Source organism: Ochotona princeps, chromosome 17 (assembly GCF_030435755.1).
Source record: "Ochotona princeps isolate mOchPri1 chromosome 17, mOchPri1.hap1, whole genome shotgun sequence".
Lineage (NCBI taxonomy): Eukaryota > Metazoa > Chordata > Mammalia > Lagomorpha > Ochotonidae > Ochotona > Ochotona princeps.
The window spans coordinates 45,837,125-45,851,486 of NC_080848.1; the positions used below are offsets into that span (position 1 = coordinate 45,837,125).

A 14,362-nucleotide genomic window follows, 5' to 3' on the forward strand; every position below is an offset into this window, starting at 1 on the left:
AACTGCTTTGCAAGCAAGTAACACACACATTCCTCCTTCTCATTTTTTCCTTAGGATGAGTTCGGGGGGTGGACTGCAAACGCCTTAGATAAATCTCATGAAACAAAAGCCTGGAGGGGACAGAAATGTAGCCCCAACACCCTCTGGACTTGAACATTTTATTTTTCTCTTTGAACCTTTTGTTTCCCTTGTTGTTACAGAAATAATTCATGTTTTTATGAAATAACTAAATATTACACACTGGATGTGGGAGGATATCAAGGAATTCTTGCTTTTTTTTTTTCTTTGTTTTTGGGGGAGGTGTGATCATGGTATTTTGTCTCCTTTTGGAAGATGGGCCTTATCGTTCACGGACATGCACTGAAATATTTATGGAAGGAATTATGGCTCAAAGATTGGCTTCCACAGAATGGGGGAGCGCGGGGGAGGAAGCAACGCCTGCCAGGCGATGCCAAGTGATAGCGACACCGACCCTGCTTGCTAGGATCCTACCGGCTTGGTTAAAACGAATTCAATATGGAAAGCACCCATCCACAGGCTGGGTGAAAGTCCTCATTCTTCTACCTCCTGGGCTTCAGTTACACCAGACAACTTTTAGAGAGAGAGAGAGAGAGAATTTGCCATCTACTGGTTCACTCCCCAAATGGCTGCAACAACCCAGCCAGGGACTCCACTTTGGCCTTCTAAGTGGCTCGCAGGGGCCCAAACACTTGGGCTGCCTACTGATGCTCCCCACCCAACCTACCCTGTCCCTACCCCCAGTACATGAACAGGAAGCTGCATCCGAAGTGGGGCAGTACGGCCTTGAACCCACTCTCACGTGGGATGCTAGCAATGCAGAGGTCTCATCCCTTGCACCCCAACGGCGCCTCTTCTAAAAAGAGGCAGGAGCCACCGCCTACAGATTCTGCTTTTCCTGCTGACCTGTGGGTGTCATTGTATCCAACAGCCTCATGGTAGTGCCCAGTATCAAAGGACCATTATTTATTTAGCTGCTGGCCTAGGCAGCGGCTAGTCAGAGCAGCTCTAGTTCTCTGGCGATGGAGAACAATGAGGCGGGGCTTTGTGTGCCGCTGCGAGTGGGATGGCTCAGGCCTGCATAGTTCACATTCTGTGTGAATGGTTCACTTGCCTGCCGGGGGAGCTCTCCACGTCCAGTGCGTGACTGTCCCTCCTGGCGCATAGCTGAAGGCTCCTGTCATCTGCTGCTTGCTAGGAAACGTTCCCGAGTCGCAGCTGTGCAGAGACAAGGGACTCTTGCCCTCCAACCCCCAGGACAGCGGCCTGCACACACTGTGGGCCCCAGAAGCCAGGCACCACTGAACTCTATCACTACAATTTACTGTTTGTTTATGACCTTCAAGGCACTTGGTATCACCTGTCCACAAAGACGGGAGGGAGCAGTACACTAAGCCAATCCGCAGCTGGATGCCCAGACAGCCCACTGTGAAGTGCTGGCTGGAGTCAGGGCTGCTCCATGCCTGAGCTAGCTCTCCAACAAATGATGGCGACTGCCCTTGGGTTTTTGCCACCCACGTAGGAGACTCAGGTGGGAGTTCTGGGCTCCTGGCTTTGGTTTGCACTATTCTTGGCCCTTGCAGGTGTTTGGGGAGAATGAACCAACAGATGGAAAAGCTCTCTGCCTTCCAAATAAATAAATACTTAAAAAAAAAAAAGCTGTAGGTAACACTAACCCTGGGGTGGCAACAAGGGAGCGGCTGGGAGATCTTTTTCGAAAGTTGTATTCTAAGCATTTGGATTCATCTGGGGTGACTTCTGGGGGCAGGAGGAGGGTACTCGGCACCCCATCAGGCAGCAGTTGGCACACTTGGGGAAAGAGGAGGCTTCCTGAGGCCCCATGCTTGGCCAGGAGGTGGCATGTCGCCAGCCCTCCATGGTGGTGAACCCCTCCCACAGCTGATGGATGACTGACAAGGGAGCCCCAGCAGCAGGAAAGCAGGGGTTATCCGGAAGAGATGTCCCCCCTACTCCACCCAGCCGGCTCACCATTTCCTCTTATGATTAGGAATGCATTGGAGCAGAGCCACCTCATTCATTTATGTATTATCTATGAATACTTGCATGTGACAGGGGCAGGGCGCAAGTAGTCACAACAGGGACCATATGGCCTGAAAAGCCTCCAATATTTATTATGTGGCTCTTTGTGGAGGACGGCTGGCCAGGCCCTGTGCAGAGGTCACGGGCACTGAGAGAACAATGCCGGACTGAGCACTCAGTCTGTCCCACGGACTGGCCGCACTAACCACTGGGCTGCTGGGTCCCTGCAGACAGAGTTGTTGCTTAGGATAGTCTCAGAGCACCCCAAGGGCCCTGGTTGTACCCCCAGGGTACTTTCCTTCTGCCTGGCTGGAGTGGAGGACTGGCAGCCCCCACCTTGCCAGAGACAGGGCACATCTTCCCTTCTGGGGCCTTTTGGGGATGGTTCTGAGATGACAAGGAGAGAGCAGGGGCCCTAGCTGGACCTGGCTCAGTGTAGCCAGCAAGACGCCCCCCACCCGTCCCCCGCAATCCTTCCAACTTGCTTGTAGGAGAGGCATCAAGTGGGGCCGGAACTGCTTTGCTGAAGTGTGAGAGACACGGACCAGGGTGGTGAAGACGCGAGGTCTGATGGCGGAGGGTGGCAGCTGACAGAGATGTCCCCAGAGCAGGATTATTTCAGGTCCACCCACCAACAGCCCCTCCTGTTCCCTGCCACCACCCCTCCCTTCCTGTACTCCTGTGTGGACACAATTTTCCAAGGAGTTGTGTGTGTGTGTGTGTTTTCAGACACCAATTAACCCAGAATAGCTGGGCATGGGGCCTGTGATAGGAATGTCTTAAATCTCTTGGGATTTCGGAACCATGACCCCACCCACTGTTTCCAAGAATTGCCTAAGGAACAGAAATGCCTGACACGACTCACTATTTTCCAAGCAGGGTTCTGCTCTGCAGAGATAGGCCCACTCTGCAGCATGCACGCTCTTCCGGTTGGACCCCAGGATTCCAGTGGCACCAGTCCCTGGGGGGTTGTCTGGGAATTTCAAGCTCAAGGATACACAAGACTGGGGTCAATGTTGTGGCGCCATTGCTGGCCATGCTGGTATCTCGTGTCCCAGCTACTCCACTTCCTATCCCGCTAATAAGCCTGGGAAGGCAGCTGAGGATGGCCCAGGTGCTCACATTCCTTGCCACCTGTGCAGGAGACCGGGAAGAAGCTCCTGGCTCCTGGCTTCAGATCTGCTCAGCTCCGGCCGTTGTGGCCATTTGGGGAGTGAACCAGTAGGTGGAAGATCTCATTCTTTGTTGCACTGCCTTTTAAATAGTTAAACATCAGAAGAAAAGGGGACAACATTAACTGATGGTGATTAGTTGCATTAAAGGTACAAGCAATGGCTGTATGTGTCTGTGTGTATGAAATTTGCTGCCCCAAATACAGGGGTTTCTCAGTGTGGCAGGCAGGGCCCCAGGAGCAAGCCTGTCTGAGCTGGAGCCCACCCCAGAAGCCTTTTCCCATTTGCTTGTGCATTTGTTTACCGCGGGTGTCACCCTGTCCGCATGTACACAATTCTGTGAACAATTTTTAAAAAAGATTTATTTACTTTTGGGCCTGGCATAATGGCTCAATGGCTCAATCTTTGCCTTGAATGTTCTGGCATCCCATGTGTGTGTTGGTTCATGTCCCAGCAGCTCCACTTCCCATCCAGCTCCCTCCCTGCTTGTGGCCTGGGAAACCAGTCCAGGATGACCCAAGGCCTTGGGACCCTGCACCTGCATGGGAGATCCAGAAGAAGCTCTAGGCTCCTGGGTTTAGATTCACTCAGCATCGGCTGTTTCCAGGGAGTTTGGGGAGTGAACAAGCGGATGGAAATCTTTTTCTCCTTCTCTCCATCAATCTGCCTTTCCAAGAAAAATAAATAACAAAAAGATTTACTTACTTTTGTTTGAAATGTGGATTTTACAGAGAAGAAGGTCTTCCATCTGCTGGTTCACTCCCCAAATGGCCATAATGGCTAGAGTTGAGCCAGTCCAAAGCCAGGAGCTCCTTCTGAGTCTCCCACATGGATGCAGGGTCCCAAGTCTTGAAGCCGTCCTTGACTGCTTTCGCAGGCCACAAGCAGGGAGCTGGATGGGAAGGGGGGCAGCTGTGACTCCAACTAGTACCCATAAGGGATTCCGGCGTCATCAGGCATAGGATTAGCCTACTGTGTCACCATGCAGGCCCTAATGAGTAAATCTTACACACAACCTCATGGTTCTTTTCATGTCTGCACTGAGCCCTGTGGAATCGCATGCCAGCTACTGCTCTAGGCCCCTGGAGAGAGATCCCAGGGTTTGGACCCTGACCCTGTCTGGGTGGGATTTTATACTGTGGTGAAGATCTTGGGATACAAATTGAAACTGTACACAGCTGTGGGCTCCCCTGAGCACTTGGGCCAAAGTAGGCACATAGTAAGCCACCAGAAATAGAGCGGGACCCGGCCCCGCCCTCTGGCTAACTCACAGGCTGTGCCAGCTTGGTTCCTATCTCCTCCCTGCCACAGCCCTCCAGACCCCTGCTCTGCTTCAAGCCCCTACACCTTGCACTCTCCCAGGCCTCCTTTCCTAGTCGCTCCTGCTTGGTCTTCTGCCTCCTCCGATTCCTGTAGACCCACCGCCCCATAGGAAGCACTCCATGGGGGAAAACTAACCAAGTTGATGCTTCCCTATGGCCAGGCAGCTGACAGCACACACACTGGGACCATAGAAATTTCTGGTGTGTTCCAACCACCGTGTGTGTGACAGCAGGTCTGAGTGTGAATGGTGTGTGTGAGCGTGTACGTATGTGTGAATGGTGTGAGTGGTGTGCGCAAGTGTGTGAGTGGTGTGTCTCTGTGTGTGTTCTGCACAACAGAGATGAAAACACAGCTTCCACTATGCCTCCTCAGGGGGCAGGGTAGAGCTGGGACCCTCCCCCATTATTTAGCCACCCCTCCCAGCAGGACTGGCCACTCCCACCTCCCCTAGCTGTCCCTCGCGCCCCCTTGGGTTAAGGGTCTAAGTCAGGTCACACTCCAGGCACACAGTCTCCTCTGGGAGCCTGCTCTGAAGCTACTTGTGGGGAAGGGAGGCAGAGCGCCCCCCCAAAACACCGCAGCTGGCCTCCAATTGTGTGTCCGCTGGCTTGTTCGGATGTGAGCTGACAGCAAGCTGTTGTCCAGCCCCGGGGGACCACCTCCGGCCCTGGGTCTAGTTGCAGGATGTGGATGACCTGCAGTGTCCTGGGGTAGGTGTCCTTCTCCTGGAAGTAGGGGTGGGACTCATTTTTCAGGAACAGTGCAGGAACAAAAAAGGGCTTACAAAGAAAATGAAAATTAAAACTAGGTCACCTCGCAACCACCCAGCTCCCCTCCCCAGAGGCCACCGACTGGCAGTAGCAGCTTCTGGGTCTTTCAGCAAAGATTGGTCAGCCTTGCTCTTCCCTCCCCCTCCTTGGATTTGGGAACGAAGAAAAGATAAAACCAACCAGAGAACTTGCCAGAATAGTAAACATCCAGTCCTCTGGATGCAAAGGGCCACTCCCTGGCTCACAACAAACTCAAGCTTTTTGTGGAGGAGGGAGGTGGGCCTGGGTACAAGACTTGCCCAAGGCCCCACGCAGCAGTGGCCAGGCGGCCTACCCCACCCCAGCCTAGCCCCAAGGCGCCCTGCGAGGCCTTCCTCGGGTTCCCTACTTTCCCACACTAAGTGGAAACTCGCCTCCCTGGGAGCGCCAGGCCTCCGAGGGACCGTCAGTGGAAAAGTACGCAGCTCATCCACCCGGAGACCTCCCCGTGACCCCGAGTGGCTGGCTTCAATGTCACCTCGCTCCCTCCCCGACGGCTTGCTCCTCTGGAAGCCCTGGCGTGCTTGCTTTGTGCTGGAAACCGAAGGCCTCACGCACTCCTGTCACCCTCCTCCTCCTCCTCCCTGGCTGAGCTCCCGCAGCCTCTGACAGCCTCTCGGCATGGAGGCATGTGACAGGAGCCGCGGCCACGGCTTCCTAGCAGAGAGCAGAGCGACCCCGGGGTTACCCGAGGGAGAACGCCACGCTCGCGGCCCTGACCCGGAGACGCCCGCTGTGGGGCTGAGCAGCTCCTCCAGGCCTCTTGTGGCCAACCCTGGAGTCTCTCTCTCTGCACCCCAAGTTTTCTCAGGGCTGAGGAGGATGGCCACGGCCTGAGGCTGAGTCCAAGCAGGCGGGCGGACCGTGCCCAAAGACGTCGAGGCCTCGCGCACTGGAAGCCCCGCGCGAGCCTTCGCGAAGGCCAGGCCTCGGTCGGCTCCGCGGCCCGCTCCCCGCATCTGTCAGGCCCGCCGCAGGCCGGCCTCGGTCGGCAGCCCACCCAGCCTGGCCGTCCGGTCCCATCCCGTCCTCTCCTCCTCTCCCTCCCGTGCCCGCTCCTCCCCTCCGCCCGCGCGGCTCCCCGTGCGCGCCACCGCCCTCGGGCCCGGCCCCCGGCGCCCATTGGCCCAGGCCTTCCTTTGTTAGCGGGAGCGCGCGGCCCCCGTTGGCCCGGCGGGCTGCCGATCGCGCCGGCGCGGCTCCGCCCCGCGCCGCCCGGGGCCTGCCCTCCCTCCGCGCCGCCCGCGTCCGCCCCGCCCGGGCTGCGTGAGGCGCTCGGCTTCTCCTCGCAGTCGCGGCGGCCGCGGGCGTCCGGGGCGCTCCGAGAGTCGGGCAGGGGCGCGCACCGCGGCGGGGCCGGCGGCGACCCGGCGCCTGGGGCGGGGGGGGGTGTCGGGGCGGCCGCGGCGGGAGGCAGCGGGCCTGAAGGCCGCGTCCATGGGCCCGCGGCGGCCGCGCGGCGTCGGGGGCGGCGGCGTCGGGGGCGGCGGCGGCGGCGGTGGCGGTGCGGGCCGGCGCGGGGCGGCGCGCGCGCTGTGAGGCCCGGGCGGCGGCGGCGGAGCCTCGCGCGTGCGGCGGGGCCGAGGCCTGCGGCGGCGGCGGCCGGCGGGGCATGCGGCGCGGGTGGCCGAGCTGACCAAGGAGCGCGCGCCGCCCGCGGCTCTGCCGCCCACCATGTCGGCCGCCAAGGAGAACCCGTGCAGGAAATTCCAGGCCAACATCTTTAACAAGAGCAAGTGTCAGAACTGCTTCAAGCCGCGCGAGTCGCACCTACTCAACGACGAGGACCTGACGCAGGTGCGAGCGGCCGGACCCCGGGGTGTGTGTGTTTGTGTATTTGTGTGTGTGTGCGTGTGCGTGAGCGCGCGGGGAGGGACGCCCGAGGAGGCCGCCGGGCGCGGGGCGGAGGGAGCCGACCTAAAAATGGAGCGGGGCGGGATGTTGGGCGAGTGCTGGGGGAGGGGGCGGAAAGTGGACCGACGGAGCCGGGACAAAGGGAAAATAACATCCTTTCCCGTTCCCATGGCCCCGCTGGGTGATTCATGCTTTTTTAAATTTTTTTTTCTTTTTGGGGCGGGGGTGACTCAAAAATGCCTGGTTTCTCTCTTCGTGGGAAACAAAGCCGCCGGGGTTGGGGCAGAGGGAAGGCAGAGATGGGTTCCGATGCTAGAACCCTGACTCCCGCTAAGACGTTTGCTGAGGCCACAGCGCCCCTGGTTTCCGGGCAGGATCCGAGAAGGGAGCAGGGTGTCCCGGTCAGGGTCAGGGTCTGGAAGTGCAGCGGGCCCCAGGCTCCCCCACGCCCGAGCTGGAGGGGGCTTCGTTCCGCCAGCCCTGGCTGTCAGCAGAGGGCTGCCAAGCTCGCAGCCGAGGCGTGCTGCAAACATGGGAGCCCCGCCCTGGGGCACCCTCGGCCTGGCCTGGGGTTGCACCCTCCTGTCCCCCCACCCCCGTGACGCGGGGAGGGAGAGAGAAAGCCAGCGTTCCAGGCTGGTGTGACCTAGTTGTAGGCACAGCAGCTTTCGCAGAAGCGCGGCTTTCAAGTGCCCCCGCCTGGCTGTTTGGAATGCCACCAAGGTGCGCACTTGAAGGGTTTGGCTTGTCGCGCCCGGGCCCGAGTGGGCTGGCCCGCTGGGCAGGCGTTAGCATGGCTTGGGCCCTGCTGCCTGTGCGGAGGCCGGTTTTCCAGAGCCCACCCCAGCCCCAGGGGTCACAGAGCCTGGGGAGGATGTCAGCTTGGAAGGGTGGGCCTCCTGCAGAGTGCCAGGGCACTGTGGGGGAGAGAAGAAAGCTCGGTGCCCCCCCCCAACCCCGCCTGTGGGGATGGGGTGTCCTCTGCCTCCAGCCTTGGCCTTCTCCTTGGGCTGTGTGACCTTGAGCAAGTCCCATACCTCTGTGAGTTGGAACACAGATCCAATTGGCTCGCCTTTCTTTCCCACCGGCTGGCTGGGTGAAAAGCGAGGCCTGACAGCTTATTAAACTTTTTCCTTTTAACAATTTAACAAACAAAACCTACCCCACCGCCTCCGCCCCCCCAGGATGGGTCTGTCTCTGTTGCCACCCCACCCCTCAACCCCCCTAAATTGGCTGATTGAATATTTACCCTTCCTCCGGCTGCTCTCTGATACCTGAGCTTTAAAGGAGGTTGGAGCAGACACTGCCTGTTTGAGTTGAATCTGTTAAGGAGATCTGTTGATTATTAATTGGATTCAAGGGGAGTGGGAGGCGGGTTTTCACAGTGGTTTTCCAGACAGGCCCAAGACCTCCAGGGCACAGCAGGCCTGGCAGTTTCTTGAACTAATGTGCGGGGGCTATTTGTGCTGGGAGAGATTAGCCCAGCCTTTGCCTCCTGGGTTCTTTCAGGAAGAAAACGTGAGCCAGGGAGAAAGGAGGGAGACGCCGGCCTGCTGCCAGCACCCTGCATCCGGCCCTCCCCCAGCCTGGAGCTCTCATCCTTCTGGCTGTGTTAGGAAACCCGGCCAATTGCTTCTCATCAGTCTCCCCCAAGCCCCTGCTTCCTGCCGCCCCTCCCTGCCCTGCTTCGAAGCTGGGAAATGCATCAGGGCCGGCCACCGTCCTCTTGACCAGCCCAGGCAGTGGGGAGCTTCTGCTGTTGCTCGGAGTGGCATCTTGTGTCCTGAGCTGTGGGCTTGGCATGTTTGTCTTCCCCACAGAGAGCTCCAGGAACCTCTTCTGGGGCTCTGTTGTGGTCTCAGACCTGGAAGGGGCTTCCGAGGTCAGCTAACGTAACCACTTCCTTTTGCCGGTGGGAAGGCGGCAGCCCCAGAGAAGGGAAGTGCCTGGCTGGGCGCGGGCACTGAGCCAGGAGCCTGAAGCCACCGGCTCCGCCCCGCTCCCGTTCAGGGTCTGTGGCAGTCGTCCCCCGGAGCCCGCTGGGAGGATGGCTGTGTCGCAGAAGGTGCCATGAGCTAGCTGGCACCTTCTCAGCCCCGGGCCTTGCTGTGAGCTGGGCTCCTGAGTGGGCCTTCATTGCCTGTCCTTTGCGCTGGCTTGCTCCGCACTTCTCCACACATGGGAGACCCAGCCCACAGCACAGCCGTTCTCACCTGTGCTGCGTGAGTGCGTTTTTGTGCTTCCCCACGCACCAGGTGCTCTTCACGAGGTGGGGTCACAGGCAGTACCCCCAGGCCCTTGGGCATGGCGCGCCTTTCTGCGTGTGCCTTACCTGTGTGCGCCAAGACCCTGCATTGGGTTTGGCTGTCCTACTGAGAATGCCTGGGGCAAGAGCTTCATAAATACCTTTGGGGGTGCGTGTGTGCACAAATGTGGGCTTTTCTCTGGGGCAGATACCTCAAAATAGAATGGCTGGGTTGACAGCTAGCACAGTGCTTTTTTTTTTTCCCTCCTTTTTACGGATACCACCAAACTGCCTTCCAAAAAAGGCCGTGTTGTGACATTTCCAGGATTGGATGCTATCAGATGATTTAATTCTTTAATCATTTCCCCAGTGACCGGGAAAGCTAGGGTTCTTTTTATAGTTACACGATGAGCGTTTGTTTGTATGTCTCCCTTGGGGTACCCCGCCTCACAAGCTTCCCATGGGAAGGGTCAGGTGAGACCCCTTGGTGACCCTGTTGGGTCACCTGCTCTCACGGGCAGCAGCCACACGTGTGGTACCTTGGCAGGTGTGTTCTCGGTGTGCCCTAGCCTTCACCTTGGTGTGCTGCCATTCTCTGTCGTCTGGCAGGTCCATGGACAGGTGCCATTTCCTCTCGGTTTTCCTTTCTGGTCAAGACTCCATGTGTGAGAGGAAGACCTCCTCTCGTACTTTGTTCCATCTTTCTGTCACTGGTGCTCAACTTTTCAGTCACTCACATTGGTTACTCAGGCAGGGAATTCCTGCCAGAGGTGCAAGCCCTACCTAGCAGAGGCTATCGGCAGCGGGCCAGGTGGATATTGTGGATTGCAGCGTGGTCCTCCCACGGTCCATGCTGCTGAGTGTGCTGGATGTTGTCGGGAAGCCGAGGGGGTGGCAGAGGGTCAGTGATGGGAGCTCGGCAGCAGGAGTCCGTGTGTGGGAGCACTGTGGGTTGTGGCAGTGGGTACAGTAGCTCGGGCAGCCTGGGAGGGAGGTCTGGAGCCCTGCCCGGCCTCACCCCCACCATGGGGAGCCCCATTTCCTCACCTGGTGTGAGGGCTGTCCCGTCTTCCCCAGGCTCTCAGCCGCTGGCCAGGCTGGCATAGGGTCTGGTTTCTCTTTGTTTCGGTGACTTTTTGGGAGTGCCAGAGCACCCACTGGACTTTATTATTTTGCCTCAGTGTTGATCTCAGAAGCAGCGGCGAGTGTTGGTGCCCACCGTTCATCAGAAGCTTTGGAACGTGGGTGTGGCCTGGGGGCTGTGTGCCAGGGTCCAAGGAGCATGTGAGGGGGTGCTGACAGCGTCAGCTGCCAGGGAGGTGTGTGTTGGGACCACAGTGCGGGGCTGCTTCATGCCCGCCGAGGGTCTAGAATTCAGAAAGATGCGGTGTGGCCAGTGGTGGGGAAGGCAGAGGTGTGGACCCTCACCAGCAGTGTTGCTGGGGAGGCCAGCTCGAGCGCCTTGGTTTCTGAAGAGGTGAGCCGGCGCTTCCGGCCCTGCTCCCGGAAGAGTGGGGGAGGCTGCCAAGGTACATGCTCGTGAGTGTATCCGTGCTGCCGTGGGAGCTGAGTAGTGGTGGAGTGTCCCGGCTGTGGGCAAAGGCTCAGTTCTAAAGGCACGTGCCATGCCCGGCTGTGGGCGTCCCTGGAACATGTAGTGGGAGGACTGGGCAGGCCCCACAGCGCACAGTTGCATCATGGGAACATGCAGGATGGACGGATTCCCACCCTCGCCAGGGGGAGGAGTGGCTGCCAGGGGTTGAGGGCGAGTGATGAGGAGTGACCACTGAGGGGCCGTTATTCGGCTTTGGGGGTGAGTGGTGTGCCGTTGTGGAACTGGATAGAAGTGCTGGTTATGCAACAGGGTGCAGTGTATGAAACACCACTGCATTGCTCACTTTAAAATGCTGAATTTTAGTTTAATAAAAAGAAAAAATGTGCAAGAATGAGACACACACACACCCCACTCTCTCCCTGGACCTGGTCCCTGCCCCTCATACCACCTGGGGTGAGTGTCTAATTTTTGGAGTCCAGAGAGGGAGAGACAGGTCTTGCATTCACTCCCCAAATGGCCATAACAGAGCTGGGCCAGGCCAGAGCCAGGGGCTTTCCCTGGGTCTCCCCGTGTGGGTGCAGGGGCCCAGATGCTTGGACCGTCCTCTGCTGCTTTCCCTGGGCGCATCAGCAGGGAGCTGTTCATGGGGAAACTGGATAGGAAGCAGAGCAGGCAGGACTCCAAGCAGTGCCCCTGTGGGTGCAGGTGCTGCAGGTTGCGGTCGGACCGGCTACACCACAGTGCTGGCTCAGGAGAATTTTTTCTTTAAGGGCCAGATAGTAAATTCAGATACTTGAGGTTTTGCAGGCCAGTAGGAAAAATAGGGAAGTTGAAGTAGGCATTTACTGTAACCGTTTAAAAATGTAAGAGCCATTCTTTGGTGTTCAAGCCTTAAAAATAATGGATGAGGACCTGGCACGATAGTGTAGCCGCGAAAGTCCTCGCCTTACATGTGCTGGGATCCCATATGGGCATTGGTTCTAATCTTGGCAGCCCTGCTTCCCATCCAGCTCCCTGCTTGTGGCCTGGGAAAACAGTCGAGGATGGCCCAAAGACTTGGGATCCCGCACCTGTATGGGAGACCCAGAAGAAGCTCCTGGCTCCTGGCTCCTGGCTTTAGATTGGCTCAGCTCCTGCCGTTGTGGCCACTTGGGGAGTGAATCATCGGACGGAAGATCTTCCTGTCTCCTCCTCTTTGTATATCTGATTTTCCAATAAAAATAAATAAATCTTTATTAAAAAAAGTAGTAGATAATGGCAGAGCTTGCCAGCTGGAGATAGGCCAGCCCTGTCCATTGGAATGTGCTAGAAGTCACATAGGAATATGTTAAATTTTGGAGCTGCCACATTAGGAGTTAATTCTGCCCTGTTCACCCTGAGATCTCTGAAATGCTGTCATTCCGCACATTGTTTGTTTTTAAGATTTATTTATTTTTATTACAACGTCAGATATACAGAGAGGAGAGAGAGAGGAAGATCTTCCGTCCGATGATACACTCCCCAAGTGAGTGCAATGGCCGGTGCTGCGCCGATCCGAAGCCAGGAATCTGGAACCTCTTCCGGATCTCCCATGAGGGTGCTTTCAAGGCAAGGACTTTAGCCGCTAGGCCACGCTGCCGGGCCCCCCACACATAGAGTTTGATGGGCACCTTTGTGGGCATGCAGTGTTTGGACGTGTCTACAAGGTCCTGTGTGTAACTGATGCCTGTGGCCACAGCGTGACTGGCAGGCCCACCCCCAGCTAGCCTGGGCCCTGCAGCGTGAAGCGGCCTTGCACCTCTGCTCCTGAACTCATGCTGCTGTCATCATTGTGCTCAGGTGCTGCTCCTGGCTGGGGCCCTGGGATGAACCTTCTCCACCTAGACCTTGATGATTTTTGGCCCTTTTTTTTTTTTTTTTTAGGATTATTTTTGTTTGAAAGGCGGAGTGAGAAAGAGATCTCTTCTATCCACCGGTTCATGATTCAAATGACTGTAACTGCCAGGGCTGGGGCTGAGCTTCTTCCAGGTCTCCCAGGGTGCAGGTCCCAAGGCTTTGGGGCCATCTGCTGCTTTCCCAGGCCACAAGCAGGGAGCTGGATGGGAAGGGAAGTGCCGAGATTAGAACCTGCTCCCATATTGGATCCCGGTGCATTCAGGGTGAGGATTTTGCCACTAGGCCACCGTGCCGGGCCCCATCCTATCTCTTGGTGTTTGGGGCTTTGATCCCTGCTTGCTCCCTTCCATCCGTGGGCCTGAGTCTGTGGGGCAGCTGACGTGGTCCGCTCCGGTGTGTTCCTAGCCATGGTCTTCTCTAGGGACACTAGGAACAGAGCTGTCAGTTATCCTGGGTGAGGAGAGGATATAGCCTGCCCTGTAGGAGAGGGCCATGGAGTGGGCCGGCCTGTCGACTGTTCGTCTGGGAACAAGTGGCGTGGGCAAGGCTGCTGTGCCCTGGAAGCTGGTTCCCAGTGTGGGGCTGGCCTCCTGGACTCCGAGCCGCCCTCGAGAGAGGGCCCCTGTGCCGGCTCTGGGGACTCTGTGCCCTAGAGTTAGCATTGCAGGCAATTTCGCAGCTGCCCCAGGATGGAGCTATGGACGCCTGCCTCACTGCCTCCATAGCCTTGGGGGCCAGGGCTCAGGAGGTGGCTAGCTGGTATTTTCCCTCTGGAGACTGGGTTTGGAATCTTCCAAACCACTCTCTGGTTTTCTCAGGCAAGGTCATCCTAGTTCATGTGAAACCATAGCCTGGTCGTTGCCCAGAGCCTGTAACCCTTCTTGCTCCTTCCTGCCTGGGGGCCCAGGGTGGTGGCTGTGGCCTGCCAGGGTCAGGGGCCCACCGAGGGAGCTGGGCAGGCAGGCCTGCTGGCCTCCCAGCCTCCCCCCCGGAGTCAGCCATGAGCCTGTGTCCTGTCCCCGCACAGGCCTGGGCAGCCCGCCGAGGCCTCTGAGCGCTTGGGTGGGGTGAGAACTTGTTCTCTGCCACTGCATGACAAGACCATTTGATTTGAGAACTTACGGCTGATATTGTGTGGGCCCTACTCCCACCTGGAAAGCAGTGAGTGGGGTGAGACCCTAGATGGTGCAGCAGCCTTCAGGTCCCCAGAAGGCCTGCGGGGGGTTCCAGTGTGCTGCCTGGCCCCCTTGGAGCTGCTGAGTGCCAGCCCTAGCCCCTACCTCGGCTTTCCCAGGTCTAAGGTATGTGTGGGGTGGAGTACACGCATGGGTCGTGGGTGTGGCTGTGCAGGTCCTCATCTCCTCTTAGCCTTGGGATGCCTGCCCATGTCCTGCAGGCGGCCGCTGGCTCGGTACAGGAGCCACACCTTGGGCATAGCCCTGCCCTGGAAGCACTAATTTCTTTTCCCCTT

The 14,362-nt window shown here is 57.9% G+C and overlaps 1 protein-coding gene across 7 annotated transcripts in view; it reads left to right on the plus strand.

Moving 5' to 3' along the window:
- Window positions 1–6,745: 6,745 nt before the first annotated feature.
- MPRIP (myosin phosphatase Rho interacting protein) overlaps window positions 6,746–14,362 on the plus strand; it is a 96,313-nt gene continuing 88,696 nt past the window's right edge. For 3 of the 7 annotated variants that reach the window (XM_058676584.1, XM_058676585.1, XM_036496177.2), the window contains exon 1: window positions 6,747–7,159. In XM_058676584.1, coding sequence (XP_058532567.1) covers window positions 7,037–7,159 — 123 coding nt within the window. In that variant the 5' untranslated portion in view covers window positions 6,747–7,036. Of the gene's footprint in view, window positions 7,160–14,362 lie in introns of all 7 variants that reach the window. The other 4 variants (XM_058676588.1, XM_004599647.2, XM_058676586.1 and 1 more) reach the window with 3 other exon arrangements.